The 27,481-nt window shown below is 31.1% G+C and overlaps 1 protein-coding gene across 1 annotated transcript in view; it reads right to left on the minus strand.

The window, feature by feature from the left end:
• Positions 1-27,481, minus strand: part of Shrm (shroom) — a 138,323-nt gene that overhangs the window by 69,457 nt on the left and 41,385 nt on the right. Inside the window, exons 5-7 of the mRNA XM_088256881.1 lie at positions 26,021-26,133; positions 23,888-24,104; positions 20,895-22,949 (exon numbers count right to left, since the gene is read on the minus strand). Coding sequence (XP_088113007.1) covers positions 20,895-22,949; positions 23,888-24,104; positions 26,021-26,133 — 2,385 coding nt within the window. The remainder of the gene's footprint in view (positions 1-20,894; positions 22,950-23,887; positions 24,105-26,020; positions 26,134-27,481) is intronic.

Genomic DNA, 27,481 nt, shown 5'->3' on the forward strand with positions numbered 1-27,481 from the left:
TCGCGCTGGTGACCGGTGACTTGAGCACAGAGCACGCCGTGCGAACGTTAGCACGGTGAAGCCATCAACAGCAACTGAACACGAGCTGTACGCCAATAGTGCATACATTAGCTCAACACGAGCGACGTATTGAGAAGCATTCCACTTGAACAAAATACGCAAGTTTCCCATTTCGCGCTGCGGATGTGGTACCCCCTCTTACCTTTCTGATCAAGTTCACTCTGCGACCAGTATTATGAAGGTAATATTGCCTATACCCAAATTAACCAGCTGCCTGACAAATATAAAATAGAGCCCAGTCAGGGTTTCAAATTAATCATTTTCAGTTCATTCAAAATTAATGAACTGAAAAAATACTTTATGGAAAGATATTTGCGTTTATGATTAGTCATATTTTCTCTTTTTTCCTTTAAATGAGCTTCTTACTTTATTTTTTATAAGCCTATGTACTGTACCTATTATTGCTTTATATTTTACATTGTGCCCTGTGTTTTCTTATTTGTTACTCTCTCATCTGTTTTTCAGTCTTGTAAACCTGAATCCCGTGTCCCGAAATGAGTAATGGAAATTACTCATCAGGAATATGTGACTTATGCATGAAATATGTTAAATAATAATTCAAATAAAACATGTTGATTAATAAACAAAATAATATTAACAAAAAATATGAAAATGCTCTTTATTTTAAGTTAACAAAGAAACATTTTAAAGCAAGATTTAAAAATAATATTTTTGGGTTATTTACAGCCCTTCTTTCGTATAATACTGCCTTAAGGGCGCTTCCGTGTGATTAAGTTGGGGAAAAGAAGGTTGCGGAAATGATTTTCATTTTTTTTCTTTCTTTGACTCTCAGTGAGTGAGTTCTAGTGGAAGAATATTTCATGCCAACGCCAACGGTCTCTTAGAAGCAAAGTTACCTTACTCAACGCTGGTTTCTCGGCTAATGCACGTATTACAAATACATTGAATGTCTTTTTTTAATGCGTATTTCTGTTACGTTAATAAAACAAAATCATAAACGTTACCAAGTTTAAAATAAAATTTTAACCAACAAAAAAGTACGTTTGAAATTAAAAATTGTCATGTATTGAATACGAGTATATCCTGAAAAAAGTCGGTCTAAATTAAATACATTGTCAATAGATAATTTCTTACTTCGACAATCAGAGCAATAGCTCGATGTTTGCCTTTAGATATATCCAAGCCACCAAGGTTATATCGTGATTAGATATAGTTTTATAAAATGGCATTCAATGCATTATAAAAAAGTACTACGTTTAATATCCCATGATAATTCCGCGGTGCACCGTCAAGTTGGCCATATTGCGCATGACTTGATTGCGTGATAAAGTATTTATAGCAGCAGATTTCTAACCAACATCACAATGATTTGTTTTTATAAGAAGATAAGTAGTTTAAAAACGTAATTAACCGACACGCCTCGCCGTGGTTCCTGTTCTCAACAAGCAGAGAGCTGTCATAGAACGACTTCTAGTATTCAGGGTGTCACGAATCATACTAAGAGTTTTTTTTCGTTTTTCAAAGGTGTCTAAAAGTTTTATTTACTTCATTGATTGATTCGGAAGTCACTTTTTTGTAATTATATCTTTCCATTTTTAATTTAAAATTTAATTTATAAAAACCACTATTTCTTAAAAGCTGTGACATGTGTTTCAATGGTTTAGTACCATGTGTTAAGTTTGTCATACTGTCAATTATTGGTTTTTATTCTGAATAATTTAATGGATTTCTGTATCGCAATTTCGAAATATAGTCAATATCTTTTCAGGGCATTCTAAAAGTTTTTCTTTATTGAACATCATTTTTTGAATTTTCCGGAGGTTGTTGTTGTTTATTATTGTAAAAACTTCGTTTAATTTGTGTATATCCCTGTTCGCTGATACATTTATTTGAGTTTCTATGAATTTTAATTTAATTTTCAATAAATTTTTATATGTTTTGTTATACTGTAAAAAACTGAACATACTGGATATATATGATAAAACAGAACCATCTATTTATAAAATGGCAAAATGTGTACTTTTATATTTTTCAAAAAGAGTTTCTGTTTCTGTTTCCCCTCTTTTTCTTCTAAATTAACCGATCTTTGAATTAGTTGGGTACTAAATATTTCGTTTTGAGAATTATATTTAAATTATTTTCAGTATCAAAATCAAATATATTTTGGACATTTGATACAATATTTTATCTATTTATTTTTATTGAAGATATTCCCACTAATTGTAATAGTCAATATATTATTGTATTAGCTGTATGTTTATTTTATTAAAAAATATGTATTAATTACAATGAGTGTTTTTTTTATTAAGTAGTGAGTTTTGTTGAATTTCTCGGTTTATTTTACCAGAAAAGATTTATGTATTTAAAATATTAATTGAACACAGATTTTGATAATTGTAATATAAACCAATTTGAATCGTAGCTTCAGGCAATAACTTCACACATCACTAACTGAACCATTAAAATATCAAATCACAATACTAATTGATTGAGAATCAAAATGATTTAATATTGATAACAAATACCTCGGTTTCGAAATGAATTATTATTCAAAGGGTAGTAGGGTAGTTAGTTTTCAAAGAATTTCATTTCAATGGAAATAAAAATGCTTATGTTTTGAAATTAAGTTATTATGAAAATGTAAACATCTACTTGTTTATCGCATTTGAAACCTTTTTTTTATTAAATATACTTCGTTTTTAATGTAAGTCAGTAGGAAATAAAATTTTTCATTATTGCAACGAAAGCGTTTTTAATTTTTCATGTGAACTAATGCATTGTTCTAAAAAAGCCATGCCTTCGGTAATTTATAACTCTTCTTCTTAACAATCAGATATAATCTATCAGAAGTTTCGTAGAATCTTTACACAAGAAATCTGATAAAAACTTTCTTTGTTCGAGAAAAAAGGAAACCATATTTTCAGGCGTCTCCAAGTATGTGTAATAATTCGGTAAGGATCTTGCACACATTTAAATAAAGGGTCTCTGCATAATAAAAGCTTACTTAAATCAACCGTAGATACTGCCGTGAACTCACACATGAAGCGACTTGATAATTATTTAATATATGTATGAGTTTAAAAACATTGAGGACTGTGGTAATCAATCATGGGTATAATGGTGAATGTTACATGTGTATAAAGTGATCACTTAAACTAGCCTATGACAGGTCACAAACCCCGTAAATACCCAGAGTACCGTATTTTTTTCATCTATGGTGAGATGTCCAAATGTAAAAATAACTATTATTTTTTGACATCTCATCAAAGATGAAGAAGAATATGGAAGTCTGGGCATTTAAGGGGCTGACGACCGTCATAGGCTGGTTTAAGTGATCACTTTATACTCGTGTAACATTCACCAATTCTACCCATTATTGACAACCACACTACTCAAATCCTTGGAAGTTCTTTATATATGAACAAATTTAGAAACCTTGTTCTTGAATCCCTAGAACTTCACTAGAGACATCTATTGGTGAGATGTAAAGCTTTTTATTAAAATGTTGTAAAAATAACTATTATGTAAAAAAGCTGGAGAAACCTAGGTTTGTGAACAAGGATTAGGACACACCCAAGATGTTTTAAATAGTAAATAAATAATCAAGAATTTAATGATTGGTCTGATTATAAACCTCTAAAAAGGGACATTAAGCGAAATCAACCGCATTGTTTTTTGGTTGCACGTGTTTCTGTATATTCTATTAAAGAAGGCGTAAAAACTATCGCAATTATTAAGAAATAACTGCCGCTCACTCCTTTCAACAACGTCATATATCAAAAAACATAATTTTTCAGGAGATCGTTTTTAAAGTTTAAGAATATAATAAAATGAATTAAAAATAAATATCAAGCCACTTATTGAACTTTTTACTATGCATGAGATCTTTTTAGGTAAAACCTGAAGGGTTTTTCTCCATTTGAAAAATATGTAGTAAATTTAAAAAAAAAAAACTAAAAATGCAAAAACGATACATTCTGCCCTGTGACGATATAAAACATTTTCTGGGCATTCCGAAAACATGCACAGCTGACGATTTTGCACAGCTGACGATTGGCGATTTTTTATTTATGACGTTGTTGAAATGAGTGAGTGATATGTGTGTACGAGTATATAGTAAGCCAAAAAAACAGAGCTTGATTTCTCGTTATGTTTCTGATTAATCGTTATACGTTCTTGTGGAGCAATACAAATAGCCCTCCTACAATATTATCCCAATTATTCAACATATGGTTTGACTCGCAGACAGGTGTTATTCACTAAACTACATAATGAATGTGCTTCAATCACTCTGAATAAATCCACATATATGAAAATGTAAAACTTGTATAATTCTGATGTAAGCCGGAATTAAATTTGACGGACGAACATAAGATAAATTAATAAAACTGTTTTTATTTACTTCAATGCTGATTTTTAATTTAATTACATAATTTTTTTTTAATTAAAAAAATATATATGGATATGGAAATTATACTTACAACATTTTGAGTGTGCCCAAATATTTGTTCACAAATCTGGATTATCTCCAATTATAGGAGTTATTTATCATATTATTTTTTGACATATTAACATAGATGAAGAAGTATATGGAAGTATGGGCATTTGTCGGGCAAATAAAAGAGTTTCTACCTAATAAAAAAGCTTCTTCATCTCGCCAATAGATGCCTCTAGTGAAAACTCCAGTGATTCAAGTATAATGTTTCGAAATTGGATCATATACATATAGAACTTCCAAGAATTTAAGTAGTATGGTTGTCAATCATGGGTAAAATGGGTGAATGTTACACGTGAGTAAAATTATCATTTAAAGCAGCCTATGATGATTACCTAGAATTAAATGAACTTCTACTAAAAGTTTGAGTTTACAATGTATCTTCTTCTCCGTCTTATTCTTCATTGCTGAGGGTTGTGATCCTTGCAGAAGCAATGATTCTTCTCCAGTTATCCCTTGACTGCGCTGCACGTAGCGCTCCAACCACTGAGGTGCCTGCTGCTGCCTTAATTTTTTTTGTACGATGTATCTATTATAGTGGAATTTGGATATAAAAGTTATTTTATCTCCCTGTTAAAGTAAGCATGGGTATAAGAAATACCTTTTTATTAGAGAAAAATGACTAAGTCCCCTGGACTCTCTTATATCCAGGTTGAAATTTAATAATATCGAAGCAATGTTCATAAAATCATGAATGCAACATTAATAGGAAATTTTCATAAATTTATATTTAATAATAAGCTAGTAACGCTGAAGAAAAATAAATACACATTTTTCATAAAAAAAATGCTATTCAACAATTATTATCTTAAATGCCATAAAAAATACCGTTCCATCTCTTGAATCAGATAATACTAAATAGGTCTGATACTCGATGACGCACTGTTATGCTTCTGGACCAATTACCAGTTCAATTGGGATGTCAGTCACTAAGCCAATTCATTCCAAAAGCAATGAAATGTAGTGATTTATGTTATAAACTGGATTCAAAATGTGTTTTAGGTATTCTATTGTTTTGCAATGCTAATTTACCAGAAGCCAATATTGGATTGGCGGGGAGGAATAGCTTAAAAGTTGACCTCGTGTAAATCCTACGTAAATCATTACAATCTGAAGAGAAAATGATAATACTTAAATGAAAACTTGCGTCTGACAGATGAAATCAGGCAGTTTATACATTACACAAGTATTATTTCAGCCTACTAAGTAATGAATTATTTTATTGATATTTTATTTTTTCACTTAGTTAAAACTGGTATATTATTGTAAATCAGAATAAAGATTCTTGAAATAGTTTTGTGGTTTTAATGACAGTTCATCAGTCGCATGTCTTTAATTTTATGATATGAGCGCCAACGCTAAAATACGTAAAGTCGTGTAAGGGAAAAATGTTAAGTGTTTACATAAATATATATCGAGGATGGAAAACGTTATGGTCTAGTAGGTATCTTACCTCGACTAAATACATTTGAAACTGTGTCTTTTTAAGTTTACTTTTAGGGTGACCCTTTCGGCTTAATACAGGAGTTTAGTTCGTGAGTTGAATAATATTTTAATCAAAACTAAAGCGCTGCGGTATTGGCATTCAAAACCCGTGCTTGAAAATATTTTCACTGGCAAGGTGATTTACGCAGGGCTGGGTAAATTTCTGCCCGCGGGCCGATGTGGTCCGGCTTCAATTTATATGCAACCCACAAGTTTTTCATACAACATAAACAAAATTAATATGTAGATATTATTTTATGTATGCTTGATATAGAAAAAAACCAACGTGGGTGTGGGCAGAATTTTAATAATTATGAAATAAAATTTGGAAATTAAATTATCGTAATAATCGACGTTTTAAACAATAAATACTGTTTAAACCGAGTCATTTTCGTAACGCTTTTCGTAAATATTCTTGAAATTATTATTTCAGAAATTAAAATATAATTCTACGTTAACTGATACAATCAAAAATGTTCGTGTGCTCAAAATCTTAACTCTTCTCACGTAAGTTTACGATTTAGCTCGTGTTTTTATATGCTCTTAACTTTATTTTATATTTAACCAGACAGCCACATCAATACTTAATATAGCCGGGTACATTAGTAATATAAGTAATATAAAGACCAGTTTTTTTTATACAAAACGAGTGTTTTGTATTTAATTATATGAATAAAGAACCTTATGCATACGTTGAAGTAAAACCGTTTTATAAAAAGAAAATATCTGAATTTCGTAATTTATGATTTCACAATTGTTTGAGGATGATTATTGTTTCAGGTTGAATTCAAACATCTTTGGCAACATTAAAAAAAACACTGTGCGACCCGCCATTCGACAGAATTGTCTCACCCTGTAATGTTATTTATACATGACGGCGCACCTGTTTCTGGAAAGTTTTACCGAATTAATAGCCACACTATCGAACACGAGTGGACTTGTCAATACATATAAGTGCCTACTTGAACTGTCTTGTAAAAAATAAGCAGTCGATAAATAATTTGTTCGATGCAAATAAATCTGATGTCACAATTCTCCACGTTAAGTCTGCGAAACTAAACCTAAACGCATCTTGGTAAGCGCAATGAAGATAATTAACAATCTTTATGACAGTTAAATTACGATAGACTAGAATTCTTTTAAATTTTCATAAAACCTTGACTTAGAATACTAATGTTTCATAAGGAAAAGTTATTTTCAAAACTTTTAAACAAAATATTTTTTAATATTTGAAACTGAATAACTGTAAATAACAAAAAAGGAATAAAAGCGCCCATGATGTAGTATTAAAAAATACGGTATATTAACTTGTCAAAAATTAAAATGTTATTTTTTTAAAGCCTTAATAAAAACCAAATAAATATAATACATAATATTTATAAAATCTAAACATTTTCCCCGCCAAAATATTTAAAAAATGTTCTTCATTTCAAAGTTAATTTTTTTTATCACCACTGGTAAAATTCGGAACCCACTTTGCTGAATGAATTCAAATACAATAAATACGAGTGTAAACAAAATTACACACCCTTATATACACATATTGAGTGGGTAATAAAAGTAATGCAAGCATATAATATCGAAATAACTTGAACTTGTTTACCAATAAATCGATGGTGCCTTACATACTCGCAAGTCAGTCATACATTATATCAGATGGATATATATATATATATATATATATATATATATATATATATATATATATATATATATATATATATATATATATATATATATATATATATATATATATATATATATATATATATATATATATATATATATATATATATATATATAAATATATATATATATATATATATATATGTAATAAAATAACTAGGTACCTACCTATACATTTTATTAAGTACTTACAAAAAGTACCTACATAAAACAGTTCTACCACCAGATGCCGCATGCGTCGCTCAGAATTAAACAAAAGACTTCCGATAATATTATTAACTGTCAGAATCAGATAGATAGATAGATAGATAGATAGATATAAAGTTATTATAAAGATAAATTAAGAATAAACTTTAATTACAAAGCAACACATTGTTTATTTTATTATTATACACCCACTTTACATATTATTTACACTTAATTTTCAAAAGGAAAATATTACCACGTTATAAAACGACAATTTTGTTAATTGGAAATGGATGATGAAACATTAGATGTATTAAAACAATTACTACAATATGTTCGGAGTGAGAGAGAAAAATTAGAAGATGATCAAAGAAAACGATTAGAAGATAATCAAAGAAGACGTGGAAATCTAAGAACTAGTGATAAAATTAAAGATAAAAGTCCATGTAAGATTTGTGAAAATTTAAATAAGGGAACTCGATATCACTCTGAAGCAACGTGCTGGTTTAAAACAAAAGAGGATGATAAGATTAATAATAAAAATGAAGATTTACAAATTACACAGAAACAGTGCTTGAAGAATGAAAATAAAAATAATGTGGAAAAAATTTCTACAAAATATAAAATAAAATATACTCCAGAAAAGAAAAATTTCGAAGCAGATTGTATGAGCAGGAATCCAGTATTAGAATCGAAGGAAAATGCAAATGAACAATTAAAAGTTGTAAATTTGGTTAAATTAGAAGATATTTTAAAAGATCAGAATAAAAATGAAGACATACAAATAACACAGAAACAGTGCTTGAAAAATGAAAATAAAAATAAAGTAGAAAAAGCTTCTACGAAAGATAAAATAAAATATACTCCAGGAAAGAAGAATTTAGAAGTAGATTGTCTAAGCAGGAATCCAGTATTAAAATCGAATGAAAATGCAGATGAACAATTAAAAGTTGTAAATTTGGTTAAATTAGAAGATATTTCAAAAGATCAGAATAAAAATGAAGACATACAAATAACACAGAAACAGTGCTTGAAAAATGAAAATAAAAATAAAGTAGAAAAAACTTCTACGAAAGATGAAATAAAATATACTCCAGGAAAGAAGAATTTAGAAGTAGATTGTCTAAGCCGGAATCCAGTTTTAGAATCGAATAAAAATGCAGATGAACAATTAAAAGTTGTACATTTGGTTATATTAGAAGATACTTTAAGAGATCTGAATAAAAATGAAGGAATTCAAAAGAAAAAAACAAATGGATTGAGAAAAACTGTGTCTACTTTAAAAGGGTCAAGAAGAAAAAAAAATACAAAAAAAAAAGAAAAAAAAAGAACGAAAAAAAAAGGAAAAAAAAGGAAGAAAGAAAAAAAACAAGAAAGAAAAAAAAAGAAGGAAAAAAGAAAGAAAAAAAAAAAAAAAAAAAAAACTTTATCATATCACTAAACTTATACAAGAAGATGATCCGGAGGACGAGTGAAAATTTTACTATGAATTTTCATCCCCAAGGGGGGAGATGTAATAAAATAACTAGGTACCTACCTATACATTTTATTAAGTACTTACAAAAAGTACCTACATAAAACAGTTCTACCACCAGATGCCGCATGCGTCGCTCAGAATTAAACAAAAGACTTCCGATAATATTATTAACTGTCAGAATCAGATAGATAGATAGATAGATAGATAGATATAAAGTTATTATAAAGATAAATTAAGAATAAACTTTAATTACAAAGCAACACATTGTTTATTTTATTATTATACACCCACTTTACATATTATTTACACTTAATTTTCAAAAGGAAAATATTACCACGTTATATATATATATATATATATATATATATATATATATATATATATATATATATATATATATATATATATATATATATATATAAATATACACACATATTTAAAGGAGTAACCTTCGAAGCCTCTACGTTTAAAAACTTGTATGCAGGTAGGATAGTAAAGATAGGGAAGGTAGATACAAAAAATACATCACAGACTCCTAGACCAGAAGAAAATAAATATTTTTTGCAATTTACGGGAATCGAACCCATGACGACAGTTCACGATTGAGCGTCTTTTCAACTACGCTTCGGCACCTGTTTAAAAATATTGTTTTTTTACAGAAATAAACACAAATGTCCAACAGTTTTTAAATCTGTTTATGACCAACCAGTAAACGTTTAGCAGATTTTACTCGTGTGTAGTTGTGGCTTCACCGCATCTATAATGCGATAACGTGTACCTAAGAAAAGCCAGGGATTCCCGATATTATTTTAAAGATCAATCCGCGATATCATTTATTTCAATATTAGTGAATATATTCTCGCATACTGTGTTGCGAGTTTGATCAATATATAAGTTTCAAGAATTTGAGTTGTGTGGTTGTCGATCATCGGTGGAATTGGTGAATGTAACACGTGTAAAGTCACTTAAACCAGCCTATGACGGTCGTTAATAAACCAGTAAAATTGTTTAGTTCAGGGGTTTCCAAACTATAGCTCGCGAGCAACAACAAGCCATGGATATGTCCGCTATCCATTTATCTATTATTTATATTGATTATATTGTAAAACTTACAATAAAAGTAAAACGTGCTAAATAATATTTTAATAATTAAAATGTTACCTTGTTTTATAATCATAATAAATATTTTATTTTAACGTAATTATAATGTCTACCGGTTTCGAAGCTAACCACTTCTTTATCAAGGCTGATTTATAGTTTATATTCTTATTTAGGAACACAATATTAGCATAAATGAACATCAAATTGACTATTTTAACTGTAATTAATGATAAAGGTCTTGATCCTTGGGATTTTCAGAGGGAGTTAGTGTGGCCCTCAGGGAAAAAAGTTTGGGAACCCCTGGTTAAGTTGATTGCCTAATTTAGCGGACTTCGTAGGTCCACAATATTTTGGGTGTTATGTGTATTATTCACAAATTCTGTACCCCGAATACATTTTTTTAAATCAAAATTTCTTTGAAATCTTAATATGGATGAGATTATTTTAGTCTGAATATTTTGGACTTACGACCTGTTATTGACTACGTCAGTTGCCTAGTAACCTAATCAAGATTTATTATTTTAATTCATAGCATTTAATTAGTTTAAATAATTTAATTTTATAGCCATCTCTTTTTATTGTGTCTTCCCGGTTTGGATCAAAGTATTATGAAAATACAAATACAGTAAAATCAAGTTATAACGGACCTCTATTTAACAAACTTCGGATGAAACGGACAAAAAACCGGTCAAGTGTAAAAAAAATGTCCTGTTAATATTATACGTCCTTAAATTCAATTGTCGCCGCGTGTAAACAATTTTTAGCGGTCATGACAATCACGAAGTACCTCTAAAGCCTGTACCTCTAATAGTACCTCTAATACCTTTCGGTAATCCTGCTTTTTCAAAGCAGGATTACCGAAAGCAAACGCGTCGATATCAAACAGCAACGTCACTTCACGACGAGTGTCCGAAGATACTAAATAAAATAAAATAAATGTTTTGTATTGTTTTTTATTTATTTTGTATCTTTTTTTACATAACGAGCTTTCAGCTTTAGCAAATAGTGCGTTATATCGAGGTTTTACTAACTAACTAACTAATTAACCATCACGCCGCTTCCCCGCCGCAGGGGTAGCAGAGAGAATCGAACGCCACATCACTCTGTCTTTGCAAACATTATTCGCCTGTTACATTCTTGTCCGCCTCCGTAGTGTAATGGTCAGCACGCTCAGCTACCGTTCTGGAGGTCCCGGGTTCGATTCCCAGGGGGTTCAAATAAATATTAGTGATTTGTTTACTGTAATGTTTATTCAATAATACCCTGGACTGGTACCTGAAGCGGAGGGCTGATCACCTTTCCTTCATGTGTAAACGATCAAGATAACACTTCGTTTATATGACGCAGTGCCCTATGCACCATTGGGGTGCGGATAAGGGTTTATACATTCCTGTACTGTAGGGTTTAGGTTTTACTGTATATTAATTAAATTATGGCATTTACTGTATATTAATTGAATTGTTATTTCTGGTGAACGCCCTCACTTAAATACATACATTAATTTGTATGTTCGTACGTACCTATGTCTATTGCTGGAGGACCGAAATTCGCAGTTGCAGTTCAAAATCAAATAACGCCAAGCGAGTGGCTACTGTCAATAAGTCAATATCGCGCTGAATCAAATGCCATGATTGCGCACTCTACAATTATGGCATATTTTGTTTATTTTCTACCTCCGTTATTGCTTTTTGGATGGTGTTAACTACAGTGGCCATAGTGCATTAGTCGTACTAGCGTGAAATTTGAAATCAGTTTCCGGTTGTGTCAACAAAATGTTTTTGACATTTTGACTGTGTCCAAATACTTGTTCACAAAATCTGGATTATCTCCAATTACAGAAGTTATTTTCATATTATTTTTGACATCTCATCAAAGATGAAGAAGAATATGGAAGTCTTGGCATTTACGCGGCTGACGACCGTCATGGGCTGGTTTGAAGTGATCACTTTACACACGTGTAACATTCACCAATTCTACCCATTATTGACAACCACACTATTCAAATTCTTGGAAGTTCTATATATATGAACCAATTTTGAAACATTATTCTTGAATCACTAGAGACATATCTATTGGTGAAATGAAAAGAAGCTTTTTATTAAGCAGAAACTCTTATATTAGTATGGCGTTTCTCATGTGTGCGATTATAATCCAGGATTCGGACCTCAATCGGACATAAGTCCCGGATTCGATTTTCGGCGATTGTCAAAATAAACATAGCTGATATTTATAGAATATCTTTCATATTGGTTTTCATTTTGATTTTAATAGATTTTTAGAATTGCACCTTTGTATGCACAAATCTCGCAACTTCATATATTTGTATGAAGAGACATATTTTAGGTATCGATATCTCTACAAATTCATAGACGAGGTGGTACATTCGATGTATAGGAGTATGAAATCCAGACAATGTCCGGCTGTTGTACGGGAAAATATATGACGGCGTCTCGTATTTCAGGATGGGGAACAAAGATTTATCATTTTCAACAGAACTGGGTAGTCTGAAATATTATTTAGAATTTTATAGATCGAATAAATTTATTAACTTACTGTACTTGTGGACGCGCTATACCCTAAACTTGTATCTACAAAACGGCTTACACTTACAATTATTATTCTTCTCATCCAGTGGTACATAGGCTACTGAATCCAATTGATGCTCTGTTAATTCGATCGTCAATTATTTAAATTAAGGTAATTAGTCTTACGTTTTAGGTACCAGCCCAGGTTAAAAATGAATAACTTCATGGATTGAAAAAATACCCATTTATTTTATAATTTAATTTTTATTGGTAAATACCACTATTTCATTTTTAAACGTCATGTTCGAAAATGATGCAAAATGCATCGAAACATGTGTCACGATATTTCCAAAGAAATGGTGGTAATTATGAGTACCTACCAAGTAAAACTTAAATTTAAATTCACAAATTGGATTTCGAATCAAGTAATGAAAACCACAATTCAAATGTATTTTGATCCCACTAGGAATTGAACCCCGACCTCCAGCATGGTAAAACGCAGTAATCTCTACACCATAGAAGATTCCTCTTGTTTGGAATCAGGACTGTTTTGCATTTCAGTTACATTTACTAGAAGCCAAATATTTTAATTGATGAAAAAAGTAAACTGCTCACTGGCTGAACATTTCTATAAGAAAAAGTTCGTTACATCACCATATTGCTAATGTGGACAAGATATAGGGGATGCAAACTATACGTTCTTCCAGTGCCCACTCACAATAGAGGAGAACTTTATAAATAGCTTAATACGGGCAGGAATCCAACTCCCCACCCAAGTATCCACCCGTCGCTCTGAACCTAAGTCTAGAAGTCCGGTCATAATTTCTAAAATGATAAATAATGAATTTTTTAAAACACATTTCAGAAGGGTGTTTTTTTACACCCGCGGACCGCTGGCGACAGGATTTGATGATTGTATACATATCGTTTAGACCGTAACAAAAAGGTACATAATATTCTTATAAAAACATTTATATCTTATAAAAACATAATTCCTTCTTTTCTGACTTTGAAATAAGGCCGGCGCAGAAGGTAAAAATACACTTCCCGTCCTTAAGAATGAATCGACCGAACGGGTAGAAATACCTTTCCCGTCCTTAGTGTGTTAAGTGTTATTATTATTATTTTGTTTGTAAATAAAAATAAGACTTGAACCAGGCAGGAACATCCTCTCCCTAGGTGAAAAAAAAATTTTTTAAAAGAAGAAAACCATATTTTTTAGATCCGACACTGCACGTAGGGTGTATCGATATGGTGATGACTTCACATTACTATTCCCACACGGGCTGTAACTGAACCGTTTATAATACATGAAGTTTCGCGAGAGCGCTTTTAACGAGCTCGGTAACGTAATACCCCCGCCTGTGGATGATTATTATTTTATACCATACAAGTCAAAAAAGGAGAATATGAAAATGCTTCGAGTTGAGAAATTAACTTTGAAAAGTTCTCCTATGGCTGTGATTTTCCAAAGGTTAATTTAAAATTCCAAGAATTGACGCTTAAGATACTGGTATACCAAGTGTCCGCCTCCGCAGTGTAATGGTCAGCACCCTCGGCTACCGTTCTGGAGGTCCCGGGGCTCGATTCCCAGAGGGGATCTAATAAATATAGGTGATTTTTTCACTCTTATATGTATTCAATATTACCCCGTGTTATTATATATATATATATATATATATATATATATATATATATATATATATATATATATATATATATATATATATATACATAGTTTTTTTGTTATTATTTACCCATAAATGAATCCATAATTTTGAGTAGTGTGGTTGAAGAATTGTGATGGTTACGCGCGTATATAGTGATCATTTTAACCAGCCTATTATCACAAGTCATAAACCCTGCAAATACCCAGACCATATTGTTCTTCATCTATGATGAGATGTTAAAAATGTAAAAATAAGCGGAGAAACACAGATTTCAGAGCAATTATTTGGATACACTCGAAATATTGTGAACAAATATTTTTGTTCTTACTAAATTCGCAAAAAATCATGCAATTATTATTGAGATCGAAATTTCAAAAAATAAAAATAATAATAAAATAAACAATTTTTTTTTCATAGCTTAATATTTTTTATTATTTTTTGATATCTCATCAAAGATGAAGAAGAATATGGAAGTCTGGACATTTACGGGGCTTACGACCGTCATAGGCTGGTTTAAGTGATCACTTTACACACGTGTAACATTCACCAATTCTACCCATTATTGACAACCACACTACTCAAATTCTTGGAAGTTCTATATATATGAACCAATTTAGAAACCTTGTTCATGAATCACTAGAACTTCACTAGAGACATCTATTGGTGAGATGTAAAGAAGCTTTTTACTAAGCAGAAACTCTTATATTAGTATGTGAGATCCGAATCCTGGATTAAAATCACACACATGAGGAACGCCAGAAAATACCATTTTCATTTTTATTATTAAGCTTATAATTTGACCAGATAATTTGTTTACAACATTTTGAGTGTGTCCAAATACTTGTTCACAAAATCTGGATTATCTCCAATTACAGGAGTTATTTTCATATTATTTTTTGATATCTCATCAAAGATGAAGAAGAATATGGAAGTCTGGGCATTTACGGGGCTTACGACCGTCATAGGCTGGTTTAAGTGATCACTTTTGCCTATGACGGTCGTAAGCCCCGTAAATGCCCAGACTTCCATATTCTTCTTCATCTTTGATGAGATATCAAAAAATAATATGAAAATAACTCCTGTAATTGGAGATAATCCAGATTTTGTGAACAAGTATTTGGACACACTCAAAATGTTGTAATATTTTTTTTATTTTCTTCGCGTATCCAGCCGTTATTTCGGTGAAATTACGTGTTTTTTTTTTAAATAATGTGGACACATTCGTATCGCTAGAATTTTAATAGTATTTTGTAAAAAGCTAAAATTGTACACATTTATAAAAAAAACAGTCGTTGAAAACCATAATATACAATAATTAGATGGTAACACTCTCCTTATCATTCATCGTTAACTTTGTGAAATACCACTTTAAAAACCACTAATTCACCGTATCATCAGGTCAATAAAGATAAATTTTACGATTAGACATTTGTATAAAAATGTCAAATTGTAATAAATAAATCGTAATAATTCTTCTTCATCTATGTTGAGATGTTAAAAAATAATTAGAATGTGTTGCTTTAGTTTACCATTCCTTTGGATTGCTGCGGGACTGTCACCACCAAAACCCATTATTACTAATTACAGAGATTCAGCGCACGCTTCATTCCCCATAAACCTGTGTTACACATACGATGCAGTATGTGTAATAGAAAACCCGTGTTGCACATTCGCAGCCATCTATCTTGACGTTCAACTAATTAAGATCGCAGTTTGTTTATAAACGTGGAAAAGATATCGCTCACTACTTTCAAGAACGTCATAAATCAAAAATCGTCAATATTCAGTTGTGCATGTTTTCAGAATGCCCAGAAAATGTACTATATCCCAGCAAAAGAGGCATATTTTTAACTAAATATTTACCCGATACAGTGCAGAAAGTGTCGTTTTTCCATTTTGAAGAAAAGGTATTGTTTAATAATTTTTTTAAATATACTAAATATTTTTCAAATGGAGAAAAAACCTTCAGGTTTTACCTAAAAAGATCTGTTGCACAGTAAAAAGTTCAATAAGTGGCTTAATATTTATTTTTAATACATTGCATTATATTTTAAATCTTTGAAAAGTTCTCCCGAGAAATAGAGTTTTTTTTATTTATGACGTTCATGAAAAGAGTGAGCGATATGTACACATGTATATTTTCATCTCGACTACAGGAAATGTATCGTTTTATATTCTAAAACCATATATTTAAAAGAGAAAACTAAAACAAGTAGCTTAACCATTTTTTTTAAATACCGTATAATTATATTTTGTACATTAAAAGCGTTGTTAACTTTGTTGTATGGTTATATAACACTCTCCTTATCATTCATCGTTTACTTTGAGTAATACCACTTAAGTAAACACGTATTCGTGGTTGGATAAGTTTTCATTTTTCAGGTGTCTCAAATTGATTCGTTTCGGTAAATCATTCCATCACCAGGTCATTAAAATAAAATTATTACGATTTGACATTTCTATAAATATGTGCTTAAGCCAGCCAAATGTCAGGTCGTAAGCCATAGGATGCTCAGACTTCCAACTTTCATATAAAGGGAAGAACGATACATATTTCATATCAGTTTGAGACACCTTTAAAATGAAAACTTATCTAATCAATCTGACAAAATCCTTTGTTTTTGTTTTACAAAATAAAAAAGTACGTCAAAAATAGCAAAACTTACAAATGCGGTTCGAAACTGTTTCAAAATTCCTGAAAATACGGATTTTTTTACAAAAGTATGGTATATGAATTATGCCTACGTATGTATCTGTTCGATTAATTATGTTTTTTTCCTAAAAAAATACCAGTGATTCCTTTTATTACACTTAACAGGGTTATTTACTTTATTTTTAATTAAATTTACGCTAAGGCCTGACAGCTAGCAAAAATTACGATGGGAATCGAAGCGTTACCACAAAAATTTAATTTTCTGAACCAAATAAAACCTTTTAATTTTACGTTGCAATATTTACGTTATTTTAGATTCGAGTACATTGTACAATACAAACTTACGTATTTACTTATAATTTATTTAAATGTGTATATGTATATATATATATATATATATATATATATATATATATATATATATATATATATATATATATGTATATATATATATATGTATATATATATGAATATATATATATATATATATATATATATATATATATATATATATATATATATATATATATATATATATATATATATATATATATATATATATATATATATATATATATATATATATATATATATATATATATATATATATATATATATATATATATATATATATATATATATATATATATATATATATATATATATATATATATATATATATATATATATATATATATATATATATATATATATATATATATATATATATATATATATATATATATATATATATATATATATATATATATATATATATATTTATTTATATATATCGGTAGTGTAAAGGGAGAGGGGTTTATCTTTAAAAATTTTCATTTTCTAAGTTTGTTCCACAAAATGTCTAAAATAGTGTATTCCATAATCTGGCAAAAAGATATAAGTAGCTGTAATTGCAATACTTATGTAGTTTTATTGAGATATGTAAATATAAAAATACATAAAACAAATGAGTTATTTAATTTCACAGGGTTGTTTTCGCTCTCCTGTAAAATTTGATCCGAGACAGATATACCCCTTTGCCTTTACACTACCGATATAAGTATGTGTGTGTATGAATTAATGTATCGTTGGAATTTCTGTTTGTTAAAGGGGATATCAAGAAATTTAATGAAATTAATAATGTAACATTTCAACCCGTTATTATTTCTCAGGTTTATGAATAATAGATACTACCGACGAAGGAGGAAATATTTGTTATTATTGCATTAATAAAAAAGGTTCATTATTACACTCGACGTATTTCATAATGACAATGTATTTTTTACTCAGGAATACTGACGGTAATATTGCTATTGTCCCAGAGTAACTGAATCCGTAAAGTGAAAAAAAAAATTCTAGAAAAAACCTACCAACTAACCATCACGCTGCTTCTCCGCAGGGGTAAGCAGAGAGAATAGAACGCCATACCACACTGCCTTTGCAACCATTATTCGTCTTTTCCACATTCATGCGTCTCCTCTTACAAACCCGCCGAATATTTCGGCTCTTGACCAGGCCACTTTCAAGTATTTGACATACCTGACTGTGCCAAGTTTTCCTCGATCTTAATCTGCTTCTACATTCGCCAAATCTTTACTACTTAAAATAACCATCCAGATATCTCCCCCATATTTAATCGTAAAAAATAATTATTAAAATATCGTTGTAAAAAAGATATTATTTGGCCAAAACTACTATTATATTGTTTTATAAAATTCTATATTGTGAAGATTCGCATGCTTTGCGTGACAATGATAGACGCATGAGACATGTACTCCAACATTTGTACATAACTTTTTTATTTAATGACAGAATATTTTTTTATAGTTTTTTTTATGTTTCTAATAAACGATTTATTTCAATAATTTAAAAAATTTCTGAATTCCAAAACGGTCTTTAAAAAAAAAATATATGCGTACGATTACCCCACCCCGTGCAACTGTATTTTATTAAACATTTACAATTATTTATTTGTTAATAAATCGGTGTTCTGGTTTGAAATCGTATAATTTGAAATCCTGACATACAAATGTATACATTTTGTAAAGTTCGCAATCGTGTAATTTGAAATCCTAACACACAAATGTATAAATTTTGGTTCAAAATCGTTTTGTATCGCGTGAAGAAAATTTTCTTGTAAAATCGTTTTAATTCCATGCATTTTTAATTAATTATGAGTATTTTAATGTTTTAGAATTTAATAAACCCTGATGATGACAAGGTTCTTGTTCTTGTTAAAGTGTACTAATAATAAAAAGGTGGTTAGAACAAAGTTGTTTAATTTTAAAAAGTTTATAAAATGTGCCACAAAATATTTGCGGAAAACATTCAAGAAACCATGCATTTTTCATCGTAAGTCAAAGAAATTATTCAATCTAATTTAGAAAATCTCTCCAAAATATTTTATTAGTCTGCATTTTTGACTTTTATTTTTAAAATGAAACGGGGAGTCATGTAGTAGCATTTTAAATCACAAAAATCTTTCAATTCAAATTAAGAAACGCTCTTCAATATTTTATCAATGTACACTATTTAATATAAAACGGTTGTAATTATACTTAATCTATATGGCGTTGAGAAAATTCTCGAGCAAAATCGTATGAATTCCATAATTTTCAAATCGTGATTTACAGAAATCGTTACATTCATTTTAAAATCCCAATAAAATATTTTCTTAATGCACACTACTGACATCTATCGTCAATAAAAACCGGGATTTGATTTTAGAGGTATTGGTATTATATTTCGGCCTTGAGAAAATTTCTTGCAAAATCATTTCACTACCATATATTTTAAATCAATATTTATAGAAATAAGTATTCATATTTAATATTAAAATCCCTGTAAACTATTTTCTTGATGTACACTACTGACATCTATCGTCAATAAAAAGGGGGATTGATATGCAGGTAGTTGGATTTTATATCGCGTTTCTTTGAAATTCAAGTTTAAAAATTTCTTAAAAATCATTTTATAACGTTTATAATTAATTTTTAATTGCGATTTTTAAAAAAATCCTTTAAATTCATTTAAAAACTCCTAATATTTTATTTATGAATACTACTGACATCTATTGTCAAAAGAAATGGAGATCGATGTACACTGGTTGATATTTTGTAAACATTAATAAAAGCTTCTCAAAATGATTAACAGATGTCTCTAAAAGAAAAAGTAAATCTGTAATACAATTCTTTTCCCTTGGGTACACAATTGATTATACCTTACGTAAATAATGTTTTATTCAATGTTTACATACCAAATAATATTTATTCTACACCCTCTGAGTTTACATTAAACGTAGAATGAAAATGTGTTATTTTATTGTGATATAATTTGAACAAACAAATTTTATCATGGGATAATTCCTATAATTGGGTAACTCTTGATATAAGCTTTGTTGCGATATTAAAATATAGGATTGTGAGTAGTTTTATAAAAAGACTTCAATATGTTATTTGTATATTTTAAACATATACAGGCCAATAAATAAAGAGGCTAAATCTCAAACATGGATTTGAAGCTACTTAATTCCATGATATTTAAGTAATAAAGAAAAGCTTAATAATTTGTTACAATAATATTTTAAACATCTTACCTTAAAGATTTGGTTTCAGGCTGGTTGCGTTGGAGCGACTTCGGAGAAGGGGAAGCTCCATGAGGCGCTGAGGTTGGCCAATGTTGCCCCTGTTTCTGGGGGCTCTCTAAATGAGTTGAACGAACATCCGCTGTCTTCGCCGATATATTTTCAATGTCTGACTTGCAAAATGAAAACAAATTTGTTATATCTGATGAATCGAATGATCTGTTGGAACCTTCGATCTTCTTTGAAGCTGGCGATGTTTTGCCACATTCTGTGTACTTTGGAGGAAGAGACTGGCGCTTGAGTTCCGCCTTTGTTTTCCAAACCAACTCTTGGGAATTGTTTTCTACTGGAGGCGGTTCTTGCGGAGGTGGTTTAAATAATGCTCTTAAAGGCTCAGCTCTATACTGACCGGAGATTTTGTTAACCTTTTCACTCGTCGCTAATGATGCTTTACCATTCAACATTAATTTTTGTGCATAATGATACTGAGAACTTGATCTCTCCGGTTGTGTTGATTTTTCTGGCATGTAATTAGATGTTTTACCATCATTTTTATATTCACCATCAAACTTCATCGATGTTGACCTCAGGAATGGATTTATAGGTTTTTTTGGAGTTGTTATAGATTGATCGACTGTGATGGATCTGTAAAGTTGTCTTTGAGCGGATATGACAGGTTTCGCGGAGAATCCAACTCCGTGAGACTTTTCTCTTACTGAAGCTCTAATATTTGCATGAAGCATAGGACTATCTCTAGATATGTCTTGGGCATTTGCAAAACTATTTCTGCGAGAAGCGACGCTGGGTTTGGAAGCACTACTGGGGTATTCCCGTTTTAGGGGTTTCGGCTTTGTCGGAGGCACAGGTGACTTATTAAAGTTCACAACCCTCGCATGGTGTTCGGGTTTAGGTTCTGGAAACACTAAATCTCTTTGATTTCTATTAGAATTCCTCTGAAAATCGAAAGAGGCATTTTGTTTGTAATTGATCACTTCACTGGGGGGAGGAGTGTCTAACACTTCTTGACGATACTTCCACTCGTCAATGATTTCTAAAGGAGGAGGTGGGAACGGTTTGTCACTAGCGCATAAAACTTCATCGTCACATGTCGGAAGAGGAGGTGATGGCAACGGAAGCTCGGGGCTGTGATACCTATTCTTATCTCTATAGAGATCAGGGAAGGCAGATCTTAAAAGTTCTTGATTTTTCGGTGGTCTCTCTGGCACCCAATCGTCGACTGAAATTGAATTACCTACGATGATAGGCCCTTGAAGATCGGAGTTCTGATTCTCGCAATTTATTAGTGGCGATGATGGAACTGATGGAACTGGTGGATTCACTTTTTGGTAGGAATTGAGGTTATGATAACTGCTGCTCTCATTACCCTTACAAAATCCTGGACTAGAATTTTTAATAAATGCTTCTTCAGAACCATTTACCAATGATTTACTGAAATCTATGTTACCTGTTTCACTATTACTTTTTAATATTTTTTTCATAGTATTTGTCGTTGGAGACTTAACAGTAACATGTTTTTGATCATTCTTCTTAAAATAACCTAAAGTAGAAGGAGGCCTGTTTTCAGTTGGCTTATAGTTCATGTCGTTCCTGGCATGGGCTGATTCCTTCTGCTTCATCAGATAGGACATGACGTTATCATTACTCGAACATACATTTCCAGAAGAACTATTAGGCTCACACTCGACGCGGGACTGTGAATTATTAGTTTGTTGAGTGTAGGATGCATCCGAATCTACTTGACTGTTTTCTTTGATTCGGTGGGGAAGGCCGTGGGACTTTTCCTTTGCATGTTCTTCGAACTTTGACTTGGCCCGATTCTGTGATTTTAAGGACAGGTGGGGTTCTGATCTCCAAAAGTTTTGCCGTTGACCTTGTTGATGTCTCTCATAGAATAGAAGTAATGCATTTTTTTGTATTGCTTTAAGTGCAGGATCTGATAGTTTAGTTTTCTTATCTGGGTCTAAGTAAGTGTATTTTGTGGCTTGTTTCTCGTATTGATGAACTCTTTCAGCCACAGACCTCTGGGGCGACGGGGGAGAGTAAGAACTGAAAATTAAATTTAAATAGTAAACAAGTAGTAAATTTGAATAGTATAAATATATACAATATAAACATCCACAAAAATATTTTTTGTATGAGACATGAACATGAAAATAGTAAAACATTGTTAAAATACACTAAAATTTTGAGAAAAATTAATGATTGACAATATTGTTGTGTAGAACAGAAGTGAAACCTCTCATAACGAACACCTCTCATAACTAGTAATTCACATGACGAGCAAAAAAATTTCTCCCTTAATGAGCAATATTTCACATAACAAGTTACAGAGAAAGAGCAAGTCCTATTATTCATTTGTGAGCGGAGACTTCTGCGCCGGGACTTGGATAACAACGATATTAAAAGGCTTGTGAAAGAGCATAGCCAAGAGCTGACCATCGAAGAGCTTGTGGAGTTCCATATTGTTTCACATCAAGAAATTATGGAGGAGGCTTGTTAATGGAGGAGGAGGAAGTAGTAGAGCAACAATCTTCTAGCACAATAAGAGAAATGCTGAAAGCATAGGAAACTGTTGTATTGTATATTAAGAAGTATCACCCTTATAAGGGGGTGGCTATTCGTGCCACAAATTTATTAAATGATAATGCTGTGACACATTTTGGCGAAATTTTCAAGCGTCCGCAAAAACAAATATCTTTAGAAAGTTTTCTAGCGGAGAAGGAATAATTATTTGTCATAAATTCATGTGTTAATTTTTATCTTTTTTTTTTAATTAAAATTGTTTTTCAAGTTGTTACACTCCTTTACAATTTATATGTAATTTTACTAGTAATATTATTTGTATAATCCTTTACAAAAAAAAAATAACAGCTAGAGTATTTTTAAGTTATTTAAATTAGTAGCAATTTAATCTAAATGAGTGGCAGTGACGACAGGAGTCTCACATGGCCCTGATCCTTTACCAAAGTAGGAAGGATACTCACAAGGAACTAGGGCTCTGGGGCTCGGCTGACTGGGGGGCCGAGCAGCTGGTGTAATGGGACTGAATGTGAGGAGGAATATCCCCCCTGTTATTCTCTATGTAGAGAACGCTCTCTGAGTTGTGACGTTGTGGAGTCTGTACTCGAGCGGAGTGCGCTATCAGTTGCTGACGGCGCTGGTTGTTGGAACTGCTGGCCACAGACACGTCACTCAGAGATCCTGAAATCAGAGTTTTCATATAAGCTAGGATTTATTGGAACTTCTGCCCACAGACACATCATTCAGAGATCCTGAAATCAGAGTTTTCATATTAGCTAGGATTTATTGTAACTACAGTGAAAACTCTCATAACGAGCATTATTTGTTCCAGAATCTTACTTGTTAAGCAAAACGCTTGTTGAGCGAATAATTTTTTGTTTTTACTGGCGCGAAAGTCCTGGCTCACAAGTTAATGCCATGAAAAAGGGACTCGATCTTTCTCTGTAACTCGCTATGCGAAATTTTGCTCGTTAAGGGAGCAACTTTTTTAGGTTTTGTTTTGCTTGTTGTGCAAATTACTCGTTATGAGAGGATGCACTCTACTGCATCACTCAGAGATCCTGAAATCTTTCATATTAACTAGGATTTATTGTAACTACTGCCCACAGACATGTCACTCAGAGATTCTGAAATCAGGGTTTTCATATTAGCTTGGAGAAATTCCTTTCCGTTGATACTGTACTTGCATGTCTTTTACTACTTTAGTTAAAAGTTCATAAGAGAAGAACATTTTTGTTACAATAATTTTTAATTTAGCTACCATTGCTACTTCTATCATCATGCTGTTTCACTGAAGGGGTAGGCAGAGAGGATGGAATGCCTCTTCTGTCCAGATATACACCCCTAGCTTCCTTCACGTCCATACATCTAGTCATACATGCCTTCCGATTACAAAGACTTTTGACACCACCAGATTTAGATTCTGATTGATCTGGTCGGTCTTTTTACATTTCCCAAATATACTTTCATTATCACTCTCTCATAATCCATTCGCTCCACAAGTCTATACCACCTAAAATAACTTTTTATGGTCTTTTCAATTATCCCTAGTTCAGCGTTACATCCCTTCCCAAAATCTTTATTTTTAATTCGGTCATACAACAATGTACCACATATTCGTCTGAAGAAACGCATTTCAACAGCATTCACTCTGTTTCATTCTTCCTTTGCCAATTCAATGTTTCAATTCACATTCAATGCATCAGTGTCAGTATCAGCACTCCGTTGCAAACTGCCAGTTAAGCTCCCATGGACATATTTTTAAATATTTATATATATATATATATATATATATATATATATATATATATATATATATATATATATATATATATATATATATATATATATATATACATACATATATATATATATATATATATATATATATATATATATATATATATATATATATATATATATATATAATAACTAATGTATGGAAGCGAAACATGGAACTGGCAAAGGAAGGATGAAAGCAGAGCGAACGCTGTTGAAATGCGCTCCCTCAGACGAATGTGTGGAAAATCATTATATAACAGAATTAAAAACGACGATATAAGAAAGGAATGTAAGGCTGAATGAGGAATAATTGAAAAGATTAGGAAGAATTCTTAGCGGTGGTATGGACATGTGGAGCGAATGGATAACGAGAGAATGACTAAGAAAATATATGTGGCGGTATATCATACACTTTTCAATCCCTTGAAATCATGCTTCCCATATATAAAAATTCTTGCACTTGTTCCAGCCTTTCATTCGTCCTGTACGATAGTTTTCCATTCTTTTACATCTTATTTTATGATATCTCATCAAAGATGAAGAAGAATATGGAAGTCTTTTACATCTTTCTCTCTTTTAAACATTGACTTATTTTTATTCATTACCAGCTCATTATTCAAACATACATCATACATTTTTGACACTATTTGTCTTTCTTTTAACTTCATTTGCACAAATAGAAACGCATTGATGCAGTGTTATTTTGATTGTTTATTACGTAGAGGCAAGATTACCTGCGGTGCCTGTCCAGAGTAAATGAATATTTATTTAGATATTATTGATGAAGAAATACACAAGAAAATGTCAGCGCTTACCGTGCCATTTGAGAGTTTCGGAAGAAGATGCACTCCCGGAACTAGTAGTGACCACACTGTCGTGATCCCAAGAACTTCCTCTCAATACGGTTGTATCGATATCTCTACGCAGCCTGAAATGATAAATAAATAAATTTATCACCTTGTTACATAAACAAATGAACAAAAATATAAAGGTTTCCGAAAAGGTAAAATATAAACTTTGTCTACTCATGTATAAATCAATACATAATATGGCTCCAGAGTATCTAAAAGAGCTGAGTATTCTAGAAGAATTGGTTGATAGATGTCTCACCCTTTGATCGGCTGCAATAACTGATATGGATAAAGTGATCTTACCAGCTCTCAACCAGTGTACTAAATTTGGCGAGCGTGCCTTTGCTGTTGTGGGACGGATGGCGTGGAATGCTATCCTACTGTTAGTTAGAATCAGTGAGAATGAAAATTTTTCCCTTAAATCATTTCCACACTATCCTTTTTGCGAAAATGGCGCCATATGAATTATAAACATTATCATTTAAGAAATAGGAGGTTTTTTTTCAATTTTCAGCTCAGTCGAAACAAAGGTATTATAGCTAGTATCGGGTTATTATTATACAGAAATTTAAGAATTTTGACTCCTATCCGCAACCAAATAGTGCGTAGGGCACAGTTTCGTATTTTCTTTCAGATGGGAGTTGCATTTATTATTTACTTTATTTATAACCATATGTACAAGGTTTATAGATACAACATTTTTAGTACGTCCAAATACTTGTTCACTTGTGCACAAGCGCTCTTACAGTGAAAGAATTAACTAATTAGAAGTTAGGACAGGTTAGGACAGGTAAGTTAAAACAGGACGATCGTTTAAAATAAGAATAAACGAACATGTCCAAAGTTGGAGAAATAAAAAAGAAAACTCCACTTTTGCAAACCACTTGATAGAGTCAAATCATGATTTCGATAAAAATTTTAATGTAAAAATCTTACACAAATGTAGTAAAGGTAAAAAATTAGATAGGCTCGAAATTTTGGAAATAAATAGATTAAAAAATTGTCATAATAAAGACATATTAAATGATCAAGTAACACACATTCATTCTCCCTTACTTTACCCATTAGAAAAGAAACAATAGATGCCTTAATGTCTTGTCGATAAGAAATGACTGCCGGGAAATTTACATTTCAGAGAACTTCGGACTCCCCCCGGACAACCACAGCTTAGTGGAAGGAGCCGTCAACCAGCATTTCCTGATACCTCGTTACATAATTTAAATTCATTTACAAAAAATACAAATCTATTTTAACTTTATATAAAATCGTGCTTTCAATACAAAAAACCTTTATAAAAAAATATTTAAAATATCATACAATACTTAAATTCACTAAAATTAAATTAATTTCTCATAAAATTATATCAAATCATGGTTATCAACTCCTGCCTTCTTTTATATATAACATACAAATTTGTAAAGCCTC

This window comes from Brachycentrus maculatus, unplaced genomic scaffold (assembly GCF_059751285.1).
Source record: "Brachycentrus maculatus isolate JH-2025_06_01 unplaced genomic scaffold, ASM5975128v1 h1tg000068l, whole genome shotgun sequence".
Lineage (NCBI taxonomy): Eukaryota > Metazoa > Arthropoda > Insecta > Trichoptera > Brachycentridae > Brachycentrus > Brachycentrus maculatus.